This window comes from Amblyomma mixtum, chromosome 5, assembly GCF_055824585.1.
Source record: "Amblyomma mixtum isolate Tamu chromosome 5, ASM5582458v1, whole genome shotgun sequence".
In the NCBI taxonomy this organism is placed as follows: Eukaryota; Metazoa; Arthropoda; class Arachnida; order Ixodida; family Ixodidae; genus Amblyomma; species Amblyomma mixtum.
The window spans coordinates 59,420,237-59,436,126 of record NC_143016.1 but is presented as its reverse complement, the minus strand read 5'-3'; the positions used below and the strand labels follow the sequence as shown (position 1 = coordinate 59,436,126).

At 51.6% G+C, this 15,890-nt stretch overlaps 1 protein-coding gene across 3 annotated transcripts in view; it reads right to left on the bottom strand.

Moving 5' to 3' along the window:
• Positions 1 to 15,890, bottom strand: part of LOC149342328 (zinc finger MYND domain-containing protein 11) — a 76,053-nt gene that overhangs the window by 35,373 nt on the left and 24,790 nt on the right. For 2 of the 3 annotated variants that reach the window (XM_089544620.1, XM_089544621.1), the window contains exon 1: positions 2,299 to 2,757. The exons of the other annotated variant lie outside the window; for it this stretch is intronic. In XM_089544620.1, coding sequence (XP_089400746.1) covers positions 2,299 to 2,473 — 175 coding nt within the window. In that variant the 5' untranslated portion in view covers positions 2,474 to 2,757. Of the gene's footprint in view, positions 1 to 2,298; positions 2,758 to 15,890 lie in introns of those variants that run through there. 3 annotated transcript variants of the gene reach the window in all.

The window sequence follows — 15,890 nt, the reverse complement described above, 5'->3', positions numbered from 1 at the left end:
CTAAATGACCCCGCCGCGGTGGCTCAGCGGTTACGGCGCTCGGCTGCTGACCCGAAAGACGCGGGTTCGATCCCGGCCCCGGCGGCTGAATTTCTTGAAGGCGAAATTCTAGAGGCCCGTGTGCTGTGCGATGTCAGTGCACGTTAAAGAACCCCAGGTGGTCGAAATTTCCGGAGCCCTTCACTACGGCGTCTCTCATAGCCTCAGTTGCTTTGGGACGTTAAACCCCAATAAACCAAACCAAAGTCTAAATGAACGGCGGTGTAAAGGGCCTAAAAAGTTAATTCATGCAACTCAGTAAAAAAAAAAAAAAACGCGACCGCCCGTGCGCTGATATATAGCACGGACAGATATTGGCGCCTCGCCCTGAGTTCGCTGGCGTCTTCTGCAGTACGCATGCGCAGACCGGTTCTGGCGTAAGCAAAGAGCGCCGACGCTGGGCGCATACGCCCAGAAAGGGCCCTCGGAGTTAGCACAACTCGCATCTCGGTGGACATCTCAACAGCGCCGTGCATGAGATGAACAAGTGCTGAAAATGGCGTCAGCATGCGCTGCTCGACCGAGGTCCTAGAGTCCCGTATACTGCGTTCCAGCGCTACACACTAAAAGAGGCGAAGGCGGCTGGCGCGATGTTCAACTAAGCGTGTGATGGTTCCTCCAGATTGGTTATCAGGAAATGAAAGGCGCAGTAACTGCATGTCTCACTTGTAGGTGGAGACCACAATCGCACCGTGAGGAAAGGGAGGAAGGTGCGAGTGAAAGAAGATGGTTTATGGCTTATGGGGGTTTAATTAACGTCCCAGAGCGACTCAGGATATGAGGGACGCCGTAGGGTTATTTCACGTGCACTGATTTCGCACAGTACACGGGCCTCTACGAATTCTCCGACCGCCGCGACCGGGATCGAGCCCGCGTATTTTGGGTCAGCAGCCGAGCGCCATACCCCGTGAAGCATTACATACATGGCCCATCGGCAACGAAACTCGGCGTCGGCGTTGACCAGTAGGAGTGGTTCCGAAAATCCCACATGACGTCAACGTGGTTCAAAGAAAATAAAATTTCTTCCAAAGGCACGGAGAATAGAACCCAGGACTTTCACATTGCGAGGAGAACACACAACCCATAGGCCACAAAACCCACAAAGACGAACTAGTATCTGCATTACCTTACGACTGTACGATAATCAGTAGGTGCGTCATTAGAAAGGAAGATAAAAATAGAAGGGAAATAAAAATTAAAAAAAAAACAATGCTTTTGCATTCAAACAAGGTAAGTGCCCTCCGTAAATTTTGCGTTCCGCCTCGAGCGCAGGTACCGTCATCTACGATATGCCCTGGAACGCTATAGGTGCCCTGGAACGCTAAATGCCCTGGAACGCTAAATGCCCTGGAACGCCAGATGCCCTGGAACGCCAGATGCCCTGGAACGCCAGATGCCCTGGAACGCCAGATGCCCTGGAACGCTAGATAGACTGCCATTTTTTTTCTTATCAGCGTCGCCTTATTACAGAGACTCATTACAAAACTGAAACCACGGAAGTTACGCCTTTCAATGAATATTTCCTTCCTTTTATGCAAGGGATCGGAACCAAAACTATGCGCATATAAACGAAACAAAAAAAGGTGAAATATTCGGGCGGTGAGGCGGAGGCCACGCCAGTAGCGAGCTGCTTACACGCGATCTTGCAAGGCCAGAGACCCCAGCAAGCAAGGACGCACGTGAGATGCAACCACAGCTGACAACAATGGAAACAATATACTGTGCATAGATACGAAGCACCTTTCCACTGCATGCTGCGAGATCATCATCGTCACGCGATCTAGGAGGTCATAATTATACGGGCCGAGAAAGAAGAGTAAATCGCTCGCTCTCACCCCAATCGCGGGTGAGGCAGCGGCCTTTCTCTAACCACGGAAACACAGTGACGTCACGGGACGCCAGGCGAGATTAAAAGTCACTGGTCGAGATATATACATACAGCGCAGCGTGTGTTATTCAAATCCGCGCCATAGGTGATACCGCGCTGCGAATTACAGGTTTTACCGAACGCTGAAACTAAGTTGGTTGCCCTGGAATCCGTTTACGCGGTAACATACTGCCAGAAGGTGACAGGCACAACGGCTAAGATGCTCAGCTAAGTGACGTCAAGAGCGTGTCTCCAAGCTCAACGAGCGAACAGCCACTTCCTGGCGAAAAGCGCACTTTTGGTGCGCATAACGTTGCTGCTCCCTTCTGCTGCCGACACAAGTTGTCGGCAAGCAAGCGCTAATTCATTCCGCCGCAAGAGATTCCACTCACCGAAAAGGCGGGAAGATCTGTAGGAGAACATGTTCAACACGACCATAGCCAATGCCGGGGACAGCGTCCTTCCCTGCGCGTAAGCAATCTCGGCGTGGCTCGAGACGTCGCGTTCACGTGGGCTGACTCGGCGTTTCTTTGTTGTTCTCCGACTCGGGCGACGACATAAGCGCATACAACACAGCTGTTCCCAACAGTCCTTGCTGTTAGTCCCAAGTATGGCAGTCACTGAACGCGCCAGCACTCGCGTCACGCACACTGCGACGGACGAGTGTCGTTTCTTCGGAGTAGTGTGCTTCGCTCCGCGAGACGCCGATTTCCCGCGCTTCACCCGTCGGCACCGCGGTTTATGGCACCCAACCAATGGCGCACCACCGCAATCTGCACCCACCTCCCGAAACACGAACTGATAAAGGAAAGCAGGCGCCAAAAGAAAGCGCTCCTTCCGAAACCACGCACACACAAAAAAAGCACACAAAACAAGGGGGTGGGGGGGGGGGGGGGGCACGAAAATGAGAGATAGGAGGAGAACGAAGTACTGCCAACGTAGGCGATAACAGCGTCGATAATTCTTCTCAGTTGTGAGTGAGAGAGAGAGAGAAAGAAGAAAGAGAGAAGTGAGGGAAAGCAACGCGGCGTTGGGGGAACGCAGTACAGAAGCCGCCGCCTCTGCCCGCGGGACGAGTTAGGGTAGGCTAAACGCACAAGTAAGGCAGAAGGGGGGATTTGTTAAAAGCGGCCGAGAAAAAAAAAACACAGAGGCCGACTTTGTAACGAGGGTCAGCACCACTCAGGGCGCCGATGCCGCTGGCCTTCTTTCTAGCCAACGGCCTGGCCCGACAAGGTCGCGAAAAGTGTGTGTGTGTGTGTGTGTAAGGGGGGGGGGGGAGAGAGAAAAAGGAAAAGAAAGGAGGTCTGCCTCCTTCCGCGACTCCCACGTTTCTCGTTTGGGTCCCGCGGCGTCCTTCTTTTGTATCGTCCCCGCAGCGCTGCGCCGGCGGCAACTGTGGCGACCGTGTTCCTCCGGCCAACAAGCCGATAATTGCCGACACGCAATGAAACCTGACGGCGGCGCCTCCCTTTGAACGGGATGAAAAGGGAATAACGAGCTGGACCAGAGCGCGGCGCCCAACCAACCCGAAGAAAACCGTGACAGAGTTGTCTGTCGTCGGTGGATAGACGGAAGAGCGAGTGCTAAGCGGGAGGGCTATTCAGGAGGCTTGGGGAGCGCACCCTCGCACGCACAATACAACACGCAAACACACGCATGAGCTGAGAAACGAAAGCAGAAGCAGGGGTAGCTGCCAAGCAGCGCGTCTCTACCGCCTAGCATCTCCCACGACGGTGGCCACCTATCGGTCACTCGCGATGGAGTCCTGGGGTGGCTGTCAGTGGCGCTACCGAAACGCGCGAACGGCGGAGAGAAACGTGAGATGCGCCGGCCAGGTGTGACGAACAAGCGAGGCGAGAGTGAAATGAGAACAACAAAAGCGGCGAGCGCAAACAGTTTATAGCCACGGCTCAACGACTAGACGGATAGTCGGAAAACGATGCAACACGAGCGTCCCCTCCCCCACCTCCCAACAGCACTCGTCCTGGCGAAGACGAGAGTGACTTCGAACATGGATGTTTTTCACCAGTCATCCATCACCTGCACCGCATTCTACGCACAACGCAGCACCGTCAACCACATACGTAGCGGCGATGTAATAACATCCCCCACTTAACACCACAGGTTCAGATGTTGCGTTCTACAGACGCTACCAGCGGTGCTCGAACCCTGGTGCACAAGGCAGGATGCGGCCATATTTCTCCGGACCACCGTGTAAATGCGGGAGCCCTGACACAAAAATTACATCAGATCCTCTTGGTCCTACGTCTCTGTCTCAATCACCAAGCACGCCGTCGTTATCACCGAGATCGCCCATTCAGTGAAGCGCGGCAAAATAATGAGAACGCAATCGAAGGAAACGAATCGTCGCATTACACCTGCCCTGCTTCGTCTCGTGTATCAAAAAAAAAGCATGATGATGGACTCAATTAATTAACCGGAGAGGCAGTTCGTTGTTTCTTCTTCACTTAAGCACGGACGCGGACCGCGCAGAAATGCCGCAGCCAAGCGCAGATTGCACGCCTGGAGAGAGGCAAGGAGGCTGGCTGTGTATAATACACGGGAGGAGGACCTGCAATCGATAAGTCGATAGCGGGGCGCTTAAATATAAAGCGCGCAAATCCCCTCGGCGCCCCACGTGCGTCTGTGGCGGCAGAAGCACGCAAAGCCCGCGGGAGCCTGCCTCCTCGGCCGCCTGGGCAGGTTTCAATCAAGCCTGCAGCGCACAGGGTTCGACATCTGGACCACGGGTTCTGGCACAGCGGCGCCCTGCTTCGATCGCTATTCCGCGAAGCCACGCCCCTTCCGCGCACAACGCGTGTGTTTTAGAGCAGCGTGATTCGAATCACTCGCGCCGCTGGCTTTCGCGACGTCACTTGAGCCTATACTCGCCCGGGATTCCCTGACGGCACAAAGAGCGTCGGTAAAGGAAAGCAACCCGCACTCCGAAAGCACCGAGCATAATAACTTGTTTCTCGGGGAAAAAGTGAGGCAGTGACAACCTCCCCTCAGTAAGCTTCACTGCGCGTTTCCGCGCCCCTGCCCACTCAATCAGCCCTCTACGCGGAGTTTCACTTAACGTGTCTAAATTGGTGCGGCCCTTTCTCATCCACCGCAAACGAATTTCAGTATTAAACATAAATTGCCGGCAAACTGAGGCGAAAATCGTCCAGAAATTTTCAGTCCGAATGGTACCCAGAAAAAAAAAAAACGCGTGTAAACCTATCCTGGAGCGGATTTGGAACAAGTACCGACACAAAGTGAGCGGCTTCGTTCACCGATGCCTCGCCAACTCGGCCATTGCCGCAGCGTCTCGTGCTACTTGTTCTAACTGGCCACTCGCCAGCGGTGAAATCTTCATCTGCCGTCCGTTCTTTCTGCCTTTCAAAAGCCGAGAGAGATATATAGAAAGACCCGCCTATGTCGCCAACCGTAGCCGTTTGCATAGCCGCAAACGAGGTGAAAAGGCGTCCAAAGCAGCCGAACGCGCAGGTGAGTTCGAAGAACGGGCAAGCGATAGACGAGTTGAACAGAGAAGGCGAGAGCGGCTGATGGAGGTGCCCACGTCGCGACAGCAGCCACAGAGAACCGTATGAGCTGTCCAAGAATGCGTTACACCTTTCCAGCCATGCACTTTTTTTTTTTTTCAATGAGGCATTTTTCCGGTGACATCGGCAGCTCATCTCTGATTTGGTTGCGTCAAATTACCAATATTACGACTACACGCTACTCCAACCAGAACTAACCGACTATACGCGAAACGCTCAGAGAATTACGTATGATTAAACAGTGGCGACAGCTTACAAGTCAATAAACAAGGCAAGGAATGGCTGCAACTTACTTCAACGAGCATGGACACGTACTGCACTCATCGACTATGGGCGCGCACTACCGTTTTTTCTGTACAGATCGTGCCAACAACCGACGACCTTCTTCGTCTTTGGACGTGAAGCGCGCGCCACGCGAGATCGCATGCTGGCGCTGATAGAAACATAGCCATAGACAGACAAAGCGCTCGCCCTTAAATCCGTAAAGTCGCCAGCTTGATTCCTCCAGCTTGACCAACGGCGCACGTTTTCCGTTGTTTCATTAGATACAACAATGACCAGAAAAGAACCGAGACAAGGCGGTGGTTTTGCCTATATTCGCCACGGGCTCAGCCCTCCCTAGTAAGGTTCGGGGACCACCGGCCGACCTCTCCACCTTTCCCTCATTAAAATTCCTTTCTCTCTCTCTCACCTGAGTGGGAAATTTCGAACATGAAAACCACACTGGGTCCCGTTTCTTTTTCTTTTAATATATATATATATATAAGGAAATTTCAGGAAATGCATTGCGCAGAATGAGAACGCAGCCCTGCCCCTCGTGCCCATCAGTTCATATTGTACTGCTCTCAGCTCCAACCGCCCAAGTCAAGAGCTGCCCATAGATATACGCCGTGCAGTTAGGATTTCGCGGCGCTCAAAAGGGTCAACGGTGGAGACGTCGGTTGCAAACGGTGATTTTCCTGAACCAGTTTTGCGCAGATTCCACACAGGGCGGAGCTTATATGACCGAACAGGTCGAAAGAAAAAAGTTTAAGGAGTGCTCACGTATTATAAACCACGAGTTTCAGCGTCACCTACCTGTAAACGGGTCATATACGTGTAACGGAGTCGTATGTAAATTGAAAATTGGTGTTAAGCTAGACGCCTATGGCGCCAGTAGCTAATTTCCCCCTACCGTGTCCGTCTGGAGCGGTTAGGAATGGCGACAGTGCGTCGCGCGCTTCGGACGCTGTCCAAGCCGCGGGAAACGGGGAGAAGACCGCGAACAGCCCTGTCGGGGCCGCAGGGGGCCGGCGACCGTGCCCCATTGAAAAGAGATTTGTCAAGTGGCTGGGGGTCAGTAAGGTTGGCGACTTCTTAAACCCCCGACTGTCTAGCTAAGCAGTGGACGTTACTGGCGCCTCTAGAGTCTGGCTCTGGTGAGCGCTGGGCTCCGCCCACTTGTATCTACGACGCCATCGCAGCAGTATTGGTTGAAATTGGGCGAGAGCGGATTTAATAAAGCTCCGCCCAATTATGGAAGGTGTTAAAACCCGCTGCAACAAAGAGCAAGGAGCGCGCCGAGTCTCTCGGCCGCTTTTCTACGGCCCTTCTTTTAAACAGCCTTTTTTGACAGCCTTTCTTTAAACAGCCTTTTTCTCTAAGTCCTTGTATTTCGCTCCAGTCTGCAATAAATCAGTTTTTTCGGTCAAGAAGTTTGGAGTGGCTGCCCCAGCCGGCAACGTGTCGCCGGACGAATGGATGAAGACGTGAAGTGCCCAGCATACGATCAGACCAACCGGCCATTCCGACCTTTTTAACTGGTGCCGTGACCAGGATCAGAGCTGCGATTTAACTATTGATTTTTGAGGAAAGGAAATGGCGCAGTAATTGTCTCACATCTCGGTGGATACCCGAACCGCACACTAAGGGAAGGGAGGAAGGTGGGAGTGAAAGAGAAAGAGGTGCCGTAGTGGAGGGCTCCGGAAGAATTCCGACCACCTCATCGCAATAGCACACGGGCGCCTTTGCATTACACCTCCATCGAAACGCAGCCGCCGGGGTCGGGTTCGAGCCGGGAACTCCAACTCAGTAGCCTAGCACCCTAAGCACTGAGCCACCGCGGCGTGTCAGTCGTATGTGACCTATTAAATAAGTGATCACATGACTCGTGCCGCTGCGATCGGCTACATATAAGCCAAGAGTTATCCGACCAACCGGTCGCGTGACCGTAGACAAGGGTCGGTGTGGCCCTGCTACGCGATGACGTCATTTCAAGGGGACGAGCAGGAGATCTCGGGAAGTCTGCCATTAGTAGCTAATGCTGTAAACAGAAAACTGGAAACAAAAACCAAGCAGTTCTGCAATCCAAACTGACGCAGAAATTAGTGCCGCGACTTCGGCGTACCATCCTGTGCGCAACGCACTTCTCTGTATAACGGACGCGCATGGTCGTGGTTCGGTTAGGGAGCTCACTGCATTCAGATTCATCCTAGCCTCCGTCGGCTTCACCGGTGTGTTCACGGCGACGTGCGTACCGTCTGACGCAATTCGAAGGTTATCGCTGTCCCTTCGGGCGAACGGGACCAATATACTTTACGCTGACGTGACAGTCACTTACATTCAGACTGCAGAAGCAACGCGAATGGTGCGCTCGATCTCGTCGTCGCAGTTACAGGTAACGCTCAAAAGCTGCATCGCATCAACGACACCTTTCCGGAGTCACTGGCCTGTGTGCTCTTTATCCAGGTGTTTGAGAGAGCGAACCAGCTATATCGCAACTATATTTCGCAGCTATATCGGCTTAGCCAAGAGAAGCCTTTATATATAACTTTCACGTGACGTCACGGGTGCCATCTTTGGGTGCAGCAGAGTGTACGCGGACGGATACAACTCAAGAACGAAGCGGCTTTTCTGGCTTCCAGTCCAGCCAATGGCGCCGGTCGATTCGCATGACCCTGTTAGGATGGTAATGCAGGGATACCACTACCCACTTTCATTTGCCACTCCCTGCATTGTCACGCTAGCAGGGTCGTGAGAACCGGCCTACGCCATTGGCTGGAAAGGGGTCCTTTGACAGGGAAAAGACGCTTTGTTCTTGAGATGCACACTCTAAACAGAAAAAAGTAAAAAAGGAGTAAGCTGTCCACTAGCGCACTCCCTTTTAATCCCGTAGAGGTGCATTCGTGTTTAGTGCATATCGCACCCTCACTGCAATAAAATGCATCCGATTCGCGATAAGCGGATTAGGAAAACAGCCAGACTTTCGCCGCGCTTTCTGGTCCCAAAGATGGCGGCCGGTGGGATGTGTGGCCAAATGCGACATTTTAGAGTTACTGTATATGCTACCAAAGGTAGCATGTACAGATGGTAGATGAGTCCTTTAGTGAGGACTCCCCGCTCCACATAAGTACCGCGGGTAAGGTAGCATGTACAGTAACTCTACGACATTTGGCCGCTTAGCGCCACCTAATGTTTAAACGCGCAACCCAAATAATCGGATATTTAGCTCACACCAGCCGCCACCTGTCCATTGTTAAAGGCTAAAGGCTGACAAGATTCGTCTTTCTCAAGCAGAGACCGAAAATTGCAAGGTGGGCATTGGTGAACAAGGAAACGGTCTAAAGGGCGAATTTCAGCAGACAACGTTTTTCAATATACTGTGCGGCACAACAGACCGCGCGTCCTGGAGACGAAATTAAAGGGACATTGAGGGTGTGAATAGAAGTTGGCCTGTGTCGAAAATGTACCGCGTTCTAACAAAATGACAACTCTCTCCGAAAACGGAGCTTTTATAAGCTAGAAAATGTAAAAAAACTAAATGCAAGCGTCGCCATCCCCGGCCGATTTCGCAACTAAAATGCGTGCGTCGAAAACGGTCTTTCGGTGCGGATCCCGGAGGCTACGGTACACCGGCGTCGAATTCAAAAACGGCGGAAACCCATCGTTCTCGGTGCCCAGACGTCGCGAGCTGGCATGACTGCCGGGAAGATTTTTAAATGCATTTTTCTCGCCGGTAAATGCGTCTTTTGCCGCCGGACAAACGTCAGCGTAGCCAGGAAGAGCCAAAAAATCAATTTTTGCTGAGCATAATTGCACGAATAAGTTGTCCTCAGTGACCCTTGAAGTACTTATTTATGAGAACTGGATACTTATCTTAACTCATGAAAACTTCAACAGGGTGCGCTTCTCGTATTTTCATGAATGAATTATTTTGGGCACAAATTAAAGATAGCGACTTTATTGCTCACCCGTCGCGGTGGCTCAGTGGTTAGGGCACTCGGCTACTGACCCGGAGTTCCCGGGTTCGAACCCAGCCAAGCGGCCGCGTCCTCGATGGAGGCGAAACTCAAACAGGCCTATTTGGGGTCTCAGTTATGCACTCTTTCCGAGGAAGAGTGAATGAATTAATGAGAAACGTTTACTGAGCCGAGCAAAGCCTTCTATGGCGACTGGGTAGAAGACGGCCGTTTGTACAAATTCCAACATTAACGAGGCTCTTTCTGGTCTGATAACGCCGTCGAAAAGCTCGTGTTCACGTACTGCGAATTCAAAAGAAAATATCGCATATTCACCCGACAGAATCGAAGCGTAAGACTGCAGCTGCTCCGAGACTAAAATGAAAAAAAAAAAAAAAAAAGATGCGCATAATTATAAGGCCGGAAATTGATTCTACCGTGCGACCAACTTCGTCTGTATTCCCGGTAAGAATGAGTAATGTCGCCATTTTGGAAGGGCATCTCATTCCGCACCGAACAACGTCTCATCCTGCCCCGGAGGTATAGAGCAAAATGCAACGCTTTGAAATTTCTAATATCATAAAATTTTTGAAGTGCTTCGTTTCAGCTGGCCTTTTCGTACTTACTGAGCGCGACGCGAGGACGATAGCAAATTATCCGCTGATGGATGCGAATAACAAAAAGAAGGCGATGATCTGAAAATTTGTGTCGCATTTCTGCGCTTAGCTATAGAAGCAGCAAATGGTTCGTAATACGAGTCAAACACCGGATGATCGCCCTTACGGTTGCACGCATGAAACGCACGCCTGCGGGCAGCCTGAAACGCGCTTGCGTTGCAGAAACCGTCCGCAGCAGCGACTGCGAGCGGTTCTGCCCTTCCTCGCGCCAAAGGCTCGTCCCAGCGGACGTCGAAGCTACGCGGGGCGCAGAGCAAGTGCCTGGAATGCCATATATCCGTAAAAGAAAGTATGCAGATCAGCAGCATCACGAATGAAAGCTCGCACGAAGCTCTAAGTAAATATCACGAAGGGCTGCGCAGCGGTATTCATGCGATGGCCCATGCATGACTGTAGCAACAAGCGCTTCCGACAAAATGTGAACCGACAACCTTTCGATCGAGCCAGCCAGCCGTTATTGAGCAGTACAAGGGGTAAAATCTCGCTAGTTGTGTGCACTGCACTCACGTCGACGACGGCGAGACAGTGGTGCCGCGTGGTGCGTCCTTCCCGTCCCGAAGAAAGGTTAACGAAGGGTTAGCTGCGAACGCAAAGCCGATGGACTGTGGGTGCAAGCAGCGGTGCAGGCGGTGCAGGTCTACGTGTACCACCAGTCCTCCAAAGTGCACCGAATTTAATCGCACTATACACACGAGCGTCTGCAGCAAGCTTACTGAGCCACGGCCCTCGCGGCGGGCGCTGCACGAACGGAAATCTCGGGCTGCCTCGTGCCGTGTTTTGCAACGCCTTAAAAGGACTGCAGTCATCTAATTTTATTCTCCTCCTTCTTCACCTCAGTAAACATGGCATCTAATTGTAGTTGCGTATCTTCTTCTTTCAAACGATGCGTTAGAATACATGTATCACCGCGTGGTATTCTCCTACGACCGCTGAATGAATAGCAATTGAATTTCCTCTCTCATGCTGTTTCGTTTTAATCAACAAAACGATGGCCATGAGGTGCAGTTGGCCTTTAGGCCAGGTGAGGAACGAAAATAGAGTGAAATGTAGACGCTGAAGCGCAGTTTTAATTCCCTATAATGCTTAAACCAGTCTGCTTCAAGAGCTGGCATGACAAACAATCGACGTATCAGCAGTTAAATTGCCTTTTCTTTTTTGTGCCTCACGAGACCTCAAGACCAACTAACTACACGTCACAGCGATCGTTCGATCAAACCGAAACAGCGTCAAGAAGAAATTCAATGATATATTATTTAGCGGTCGATCGTGGCGAATATTACGGGTTATCCATGTAATGATGTTTAACGCATCATATGAAAATAAAAATGGCGGATGATTTAGAGCAGCGAGGCCAAATGCGAATTAAGTGCGCTAGCGCTTCGGTTTCGGTTCGAGTGTCGGTTTTCAATGTCAAGCAGGCTTCAGACAAAGATCGGCGAAATCAGACTTAAGATCCTCCTTAAGGGGATGATGCGGTAACGTTAAAGGGTTGATACCCATATGTGCAGAATTGGTCATTCTCTGCTTAACATTCATAGTTCCCTGGTAGTCCTCATAGCACCCCTGGCACAGCGGTGCAGCAGTTAAGCGACGCGCCAGTGCCCTGTGGTAGCAGGTGCTGCCACCTGTGGGGCTTGCGAGGCCCAAGTTGCTCATCCCGAGCAACCGCAAGGTCACAGAGAGGGTTCGGGCAAACGAGTACCGGCAAAATCTGAGAACGGGGCTTTTAGCGCTCGCACACTAAAAAGATTACAGGCACCCAAAAATTAGGTGCCTATACAGTCAAGCTCGGGGCGTCGTGGAAAGCTCCGGCGGCGACGGAGTCTTCCGCGAGCGGCCAGCGCGCGAACGAAGGCATGCATGCAGTTCCCAAACACGGCACCCGGGCGTATCGATCAACAAAGCCAATTGGCTTGGTTTATGGGGGTTTGACGTCCCAAAGCGACTCAGGATATGAGGGACGCCGTAGTGGAGGGCTCCGGAAATTTCGACCACCTGGGGTTCTTTAACGTGCACTGACATCGCACAGTACACGGGCCCCTAGAATTTCGCCTCCATCGAAATTCAGCCGCGGCGGCCAGGATCGAACCCGCCTCATTCGGGTCAGCAGCCGAGTGCCATAACCACTGAGCCACCGCGGTGGCCAAAGCCAATTGGAATGCACACATGCTGGCCGTATCGCAACGCCTACGAGTGGTTGGAACTGCCAAAAGCTTGTGGCGAAAGCCTACTTTTAGAATTGTCGACTGGAGGAAGGACGAAGGCTGTGTGTGTACGTCTGTAAGTGTGCCTGAAATCTCACTTTATCTTTCACCCGTCTGGATTCGGTCTGTGGCCGCAGTTGACCTCTGGAGTAATCGTTAAAGCCTATACGCCTCTCTTCCAACGCAACTCCAGATCCGTCAGAGTGGATATCAGCGCTGGCCACTCAGAATGCGGAGAACTCCCGACGCAGTACACACGCGGTAAATTCGACGTAGCTCAAAACCGCGGGCGATCAAACAGCTTGGTCGGAGCCGCATATGATGCACACGTAGCGCACGTCAGACTGGGCGCAGTCCCTCGAGGGCACTATATAGGGCGGTCGAAGGCTGTTGCACAACCGCGACTCTGGTAAAGCGTGCGTCATCCGCGCCAGGCCGCCAGCGCAACGATGTACAGACCGCGACCGCAGACGCTGCGGGATTAAAAAGGAATCGCGAAGGTGACGCAACGGTGAGCGCTGTTGCTGCGCAACTTCGAGCCGTCCAGCTATGGGACGCAAGCCACTCGAGTGGGACGACACAGGCCGGTTTCGCCGCGCACTTGCAGGCGCACTGATGGAGGAGAATGCTCTCCGGGATAGGATAGGAAATTGAAGCCTCCCGTAACGCTTCTCTCTCGGAAGGCTGTTGCTTGGACAGTGCCCTATAGACACCTGGATATTTATTTATTTATTTATTTATGAATACTGTCAATCCTCATTTGAGGGTCATTACAGGGAGGGAAAGTGAAGAGACAAAAAAAATGCATATATAACCATGAATGGACAAGCTTCTTTGAGCATACAATACAAGAGAGCATTGAAACGCAACACAGTTCACACCACTGTAGAACCACCTGCTATACAAAAAGCAATATTGGACAATCAGTTACGCGCCCACCTACAAGAATCCCATGCCTAGACGGAATCCCCAAGTGCATTCAAGAATGCCGCTACACCTGTAGACTCAGCAACGTGAGCGGGCAGTTTATTCCATTGCTCAATAGCATCCGGAAAGAATGATTACACAGCAAGAATATTACACAGCTTTGACAAATAACAAAAGCAAAAGCAAACAAATTGTCGAGACCAGAAATGACCAGCAGTTGAACGCGGAAGTTTCGCATATACGAATGTAAAATTATTTCGGGAGCCCTTTAGAATAGGAAGAAGCGCAAATGCCTCCGAATTTGCTCAAGGAACGTTAAGTGTTCCTTACCGTCATTCTCTGCAGTATTTGACATGCGTTATGGCGCCGATGACATTCGCGGGGAAGGGTAAGCAATTTTTTTTAGGCAAGAAAGGGAAACGCTATAGACACTCTATTAACGGAGTGAAAGATTAAAATATCCCCCCCCCCCCCCCCGCCCCGCATAAATCTCTAACCAAACCGTAGCCCATACCTTCCCGAATATATATATTCCCTCCTGTACCCCAGGGTATATCAATCCCGCTGCATTTTATGCAATTATTCTAAAGCCAATCTAAATCACATACTATACGAGCTCCCTATGGACTTGCCCCTCAGGGACCACAACTCCCTAGTCGAAATCAGTGTGAGACTGCGTTGCTCAGCTCGGATCCGGAGGCACAACTGCGGATGAGCACGGACTTCTCGCCACCTGACACCGCCGTGAGGGCCCACACAAGATATCGCAAAATGATCCCTAACCCTCACCCTCCTTGTCTTCATGGCAGTAGTTTTACCACTACCGTCAAGGCGCAGTAACTGGCTCACCAAACCACCCCGTAAGGGAAGGGAGGAAGGTGGAAGTGAAAGAAGAAAGAAAGAGGTGCCGTAGTGGAGGGCTCCGGGATAATTTCGACCACCTGGGGATCTTTGTCGTGCACTGATATCGCACAGCACATGGGCGCCTTTGCCTTTCGCCTCCGTCGAATCCGGGTACTCAGGCTCAGTAGCCGAACGCTGTAAGTGTTCAGTATTGCCACTTAAAAGCGCTGCGTAAACATTAAAAAAAAAAAAAACGTTGGGTTTTTCAAATTAAAGTTTTTGGTTGGAGATTTGTCAGCCTTTATTATCAGTCTTCAAATCCAACCAGACAGGCAAATCCGTCAAAATGCTTAGTTTTCAGACAAATCATTCCGAACTAAACACGATGCAATCGCGCACGCTTGAGTGAAGCTCGACCAGCGCCTTCACCCGCACTTGGCAACGCGAGTCGTCGAGTCATTCCGCGATACGTGTCCCGCAAATGTTGCGCACTGCGTCGTAACGGGCCCCGTTTTCAAAGCGACGCCGTGCCCGCCCCACATTTTTCAGAGGTAAATGTCCACGTGTCTCGCCTGTCGCACGCGGTAGTAAATCTTCGCAAGGATTTTGCACCACACGGCGCGTGCAACGCGTTGACCCTGCAGGAGCGCGCTCGGCTTCCGGTGTGTACAGCTGCACGGTGCGGGTACGGACCGCTGTGAAATAATAAAGTAATCAAAAATTTTAACTACCCGTCATTACTGGCGCGATATTCAGGGCTGAGAGAAAGAATCGAAATCGGTTTGACAAAGTTTTCACTGTAGAAGAACGGCGGTTCGGGCTAGTTGATGTTCCATCATTATTATACCAAAATCAATGTTTGTCCCTTCTTGTTCTTGTCTTCGTCCTGTAGAGCTGTTGCATAACAATGAAGTTGTTTTCACTCCCTGTTAAAGCAAGCAGGTCACCACAAGGTAGCGACGAAAAACGCAGCGAATTCAATGCGAATCGCGCGGCGACAACAACAACAAAAAAAAAATCACAAGCACTGTACACATCCCACAGAAGCAAAATCTGGCTCACCAGTTTCTAAAGATGCCAGACCGGCGCCGTGTGGGCGCAATGGAAACAGCCACAGGCAAGAACTACAGCGGTGCATTAACTAAACTATACGTGGATAGCGCCGAGTTACCGTGCGCCGTTACCGCATTCAGGTATACCACCAGCAGCTAACAGCGCATGCGGAGATGGATAGATACGGAAGCACCTGGCCCGTCGGGGCTGTCTGCGCATGCGCTGTTGGCGCTACACCTGTCTGCTACCCTTCATGATGACACTACGGATACACAATTCGGTGACGTTGAGATCATTCACACAGAAGCTCCGGCTTGCGTTGCGCGTAGATTGCGTACGCAGAGTCATGCTATACCCGCAACGGCCTCCAGCTGCTTGACCTCAAGGCGTCGGTCGAGGGTCGAGACGCGACGATAAAATGTGCGCTATACACCATTCTCACCGCACGAAAACGGGTCCGAGTCCGTGACCCAGATGTGTCTTGCGCGAGTACGAGTTCGTTCGGAAGAGCT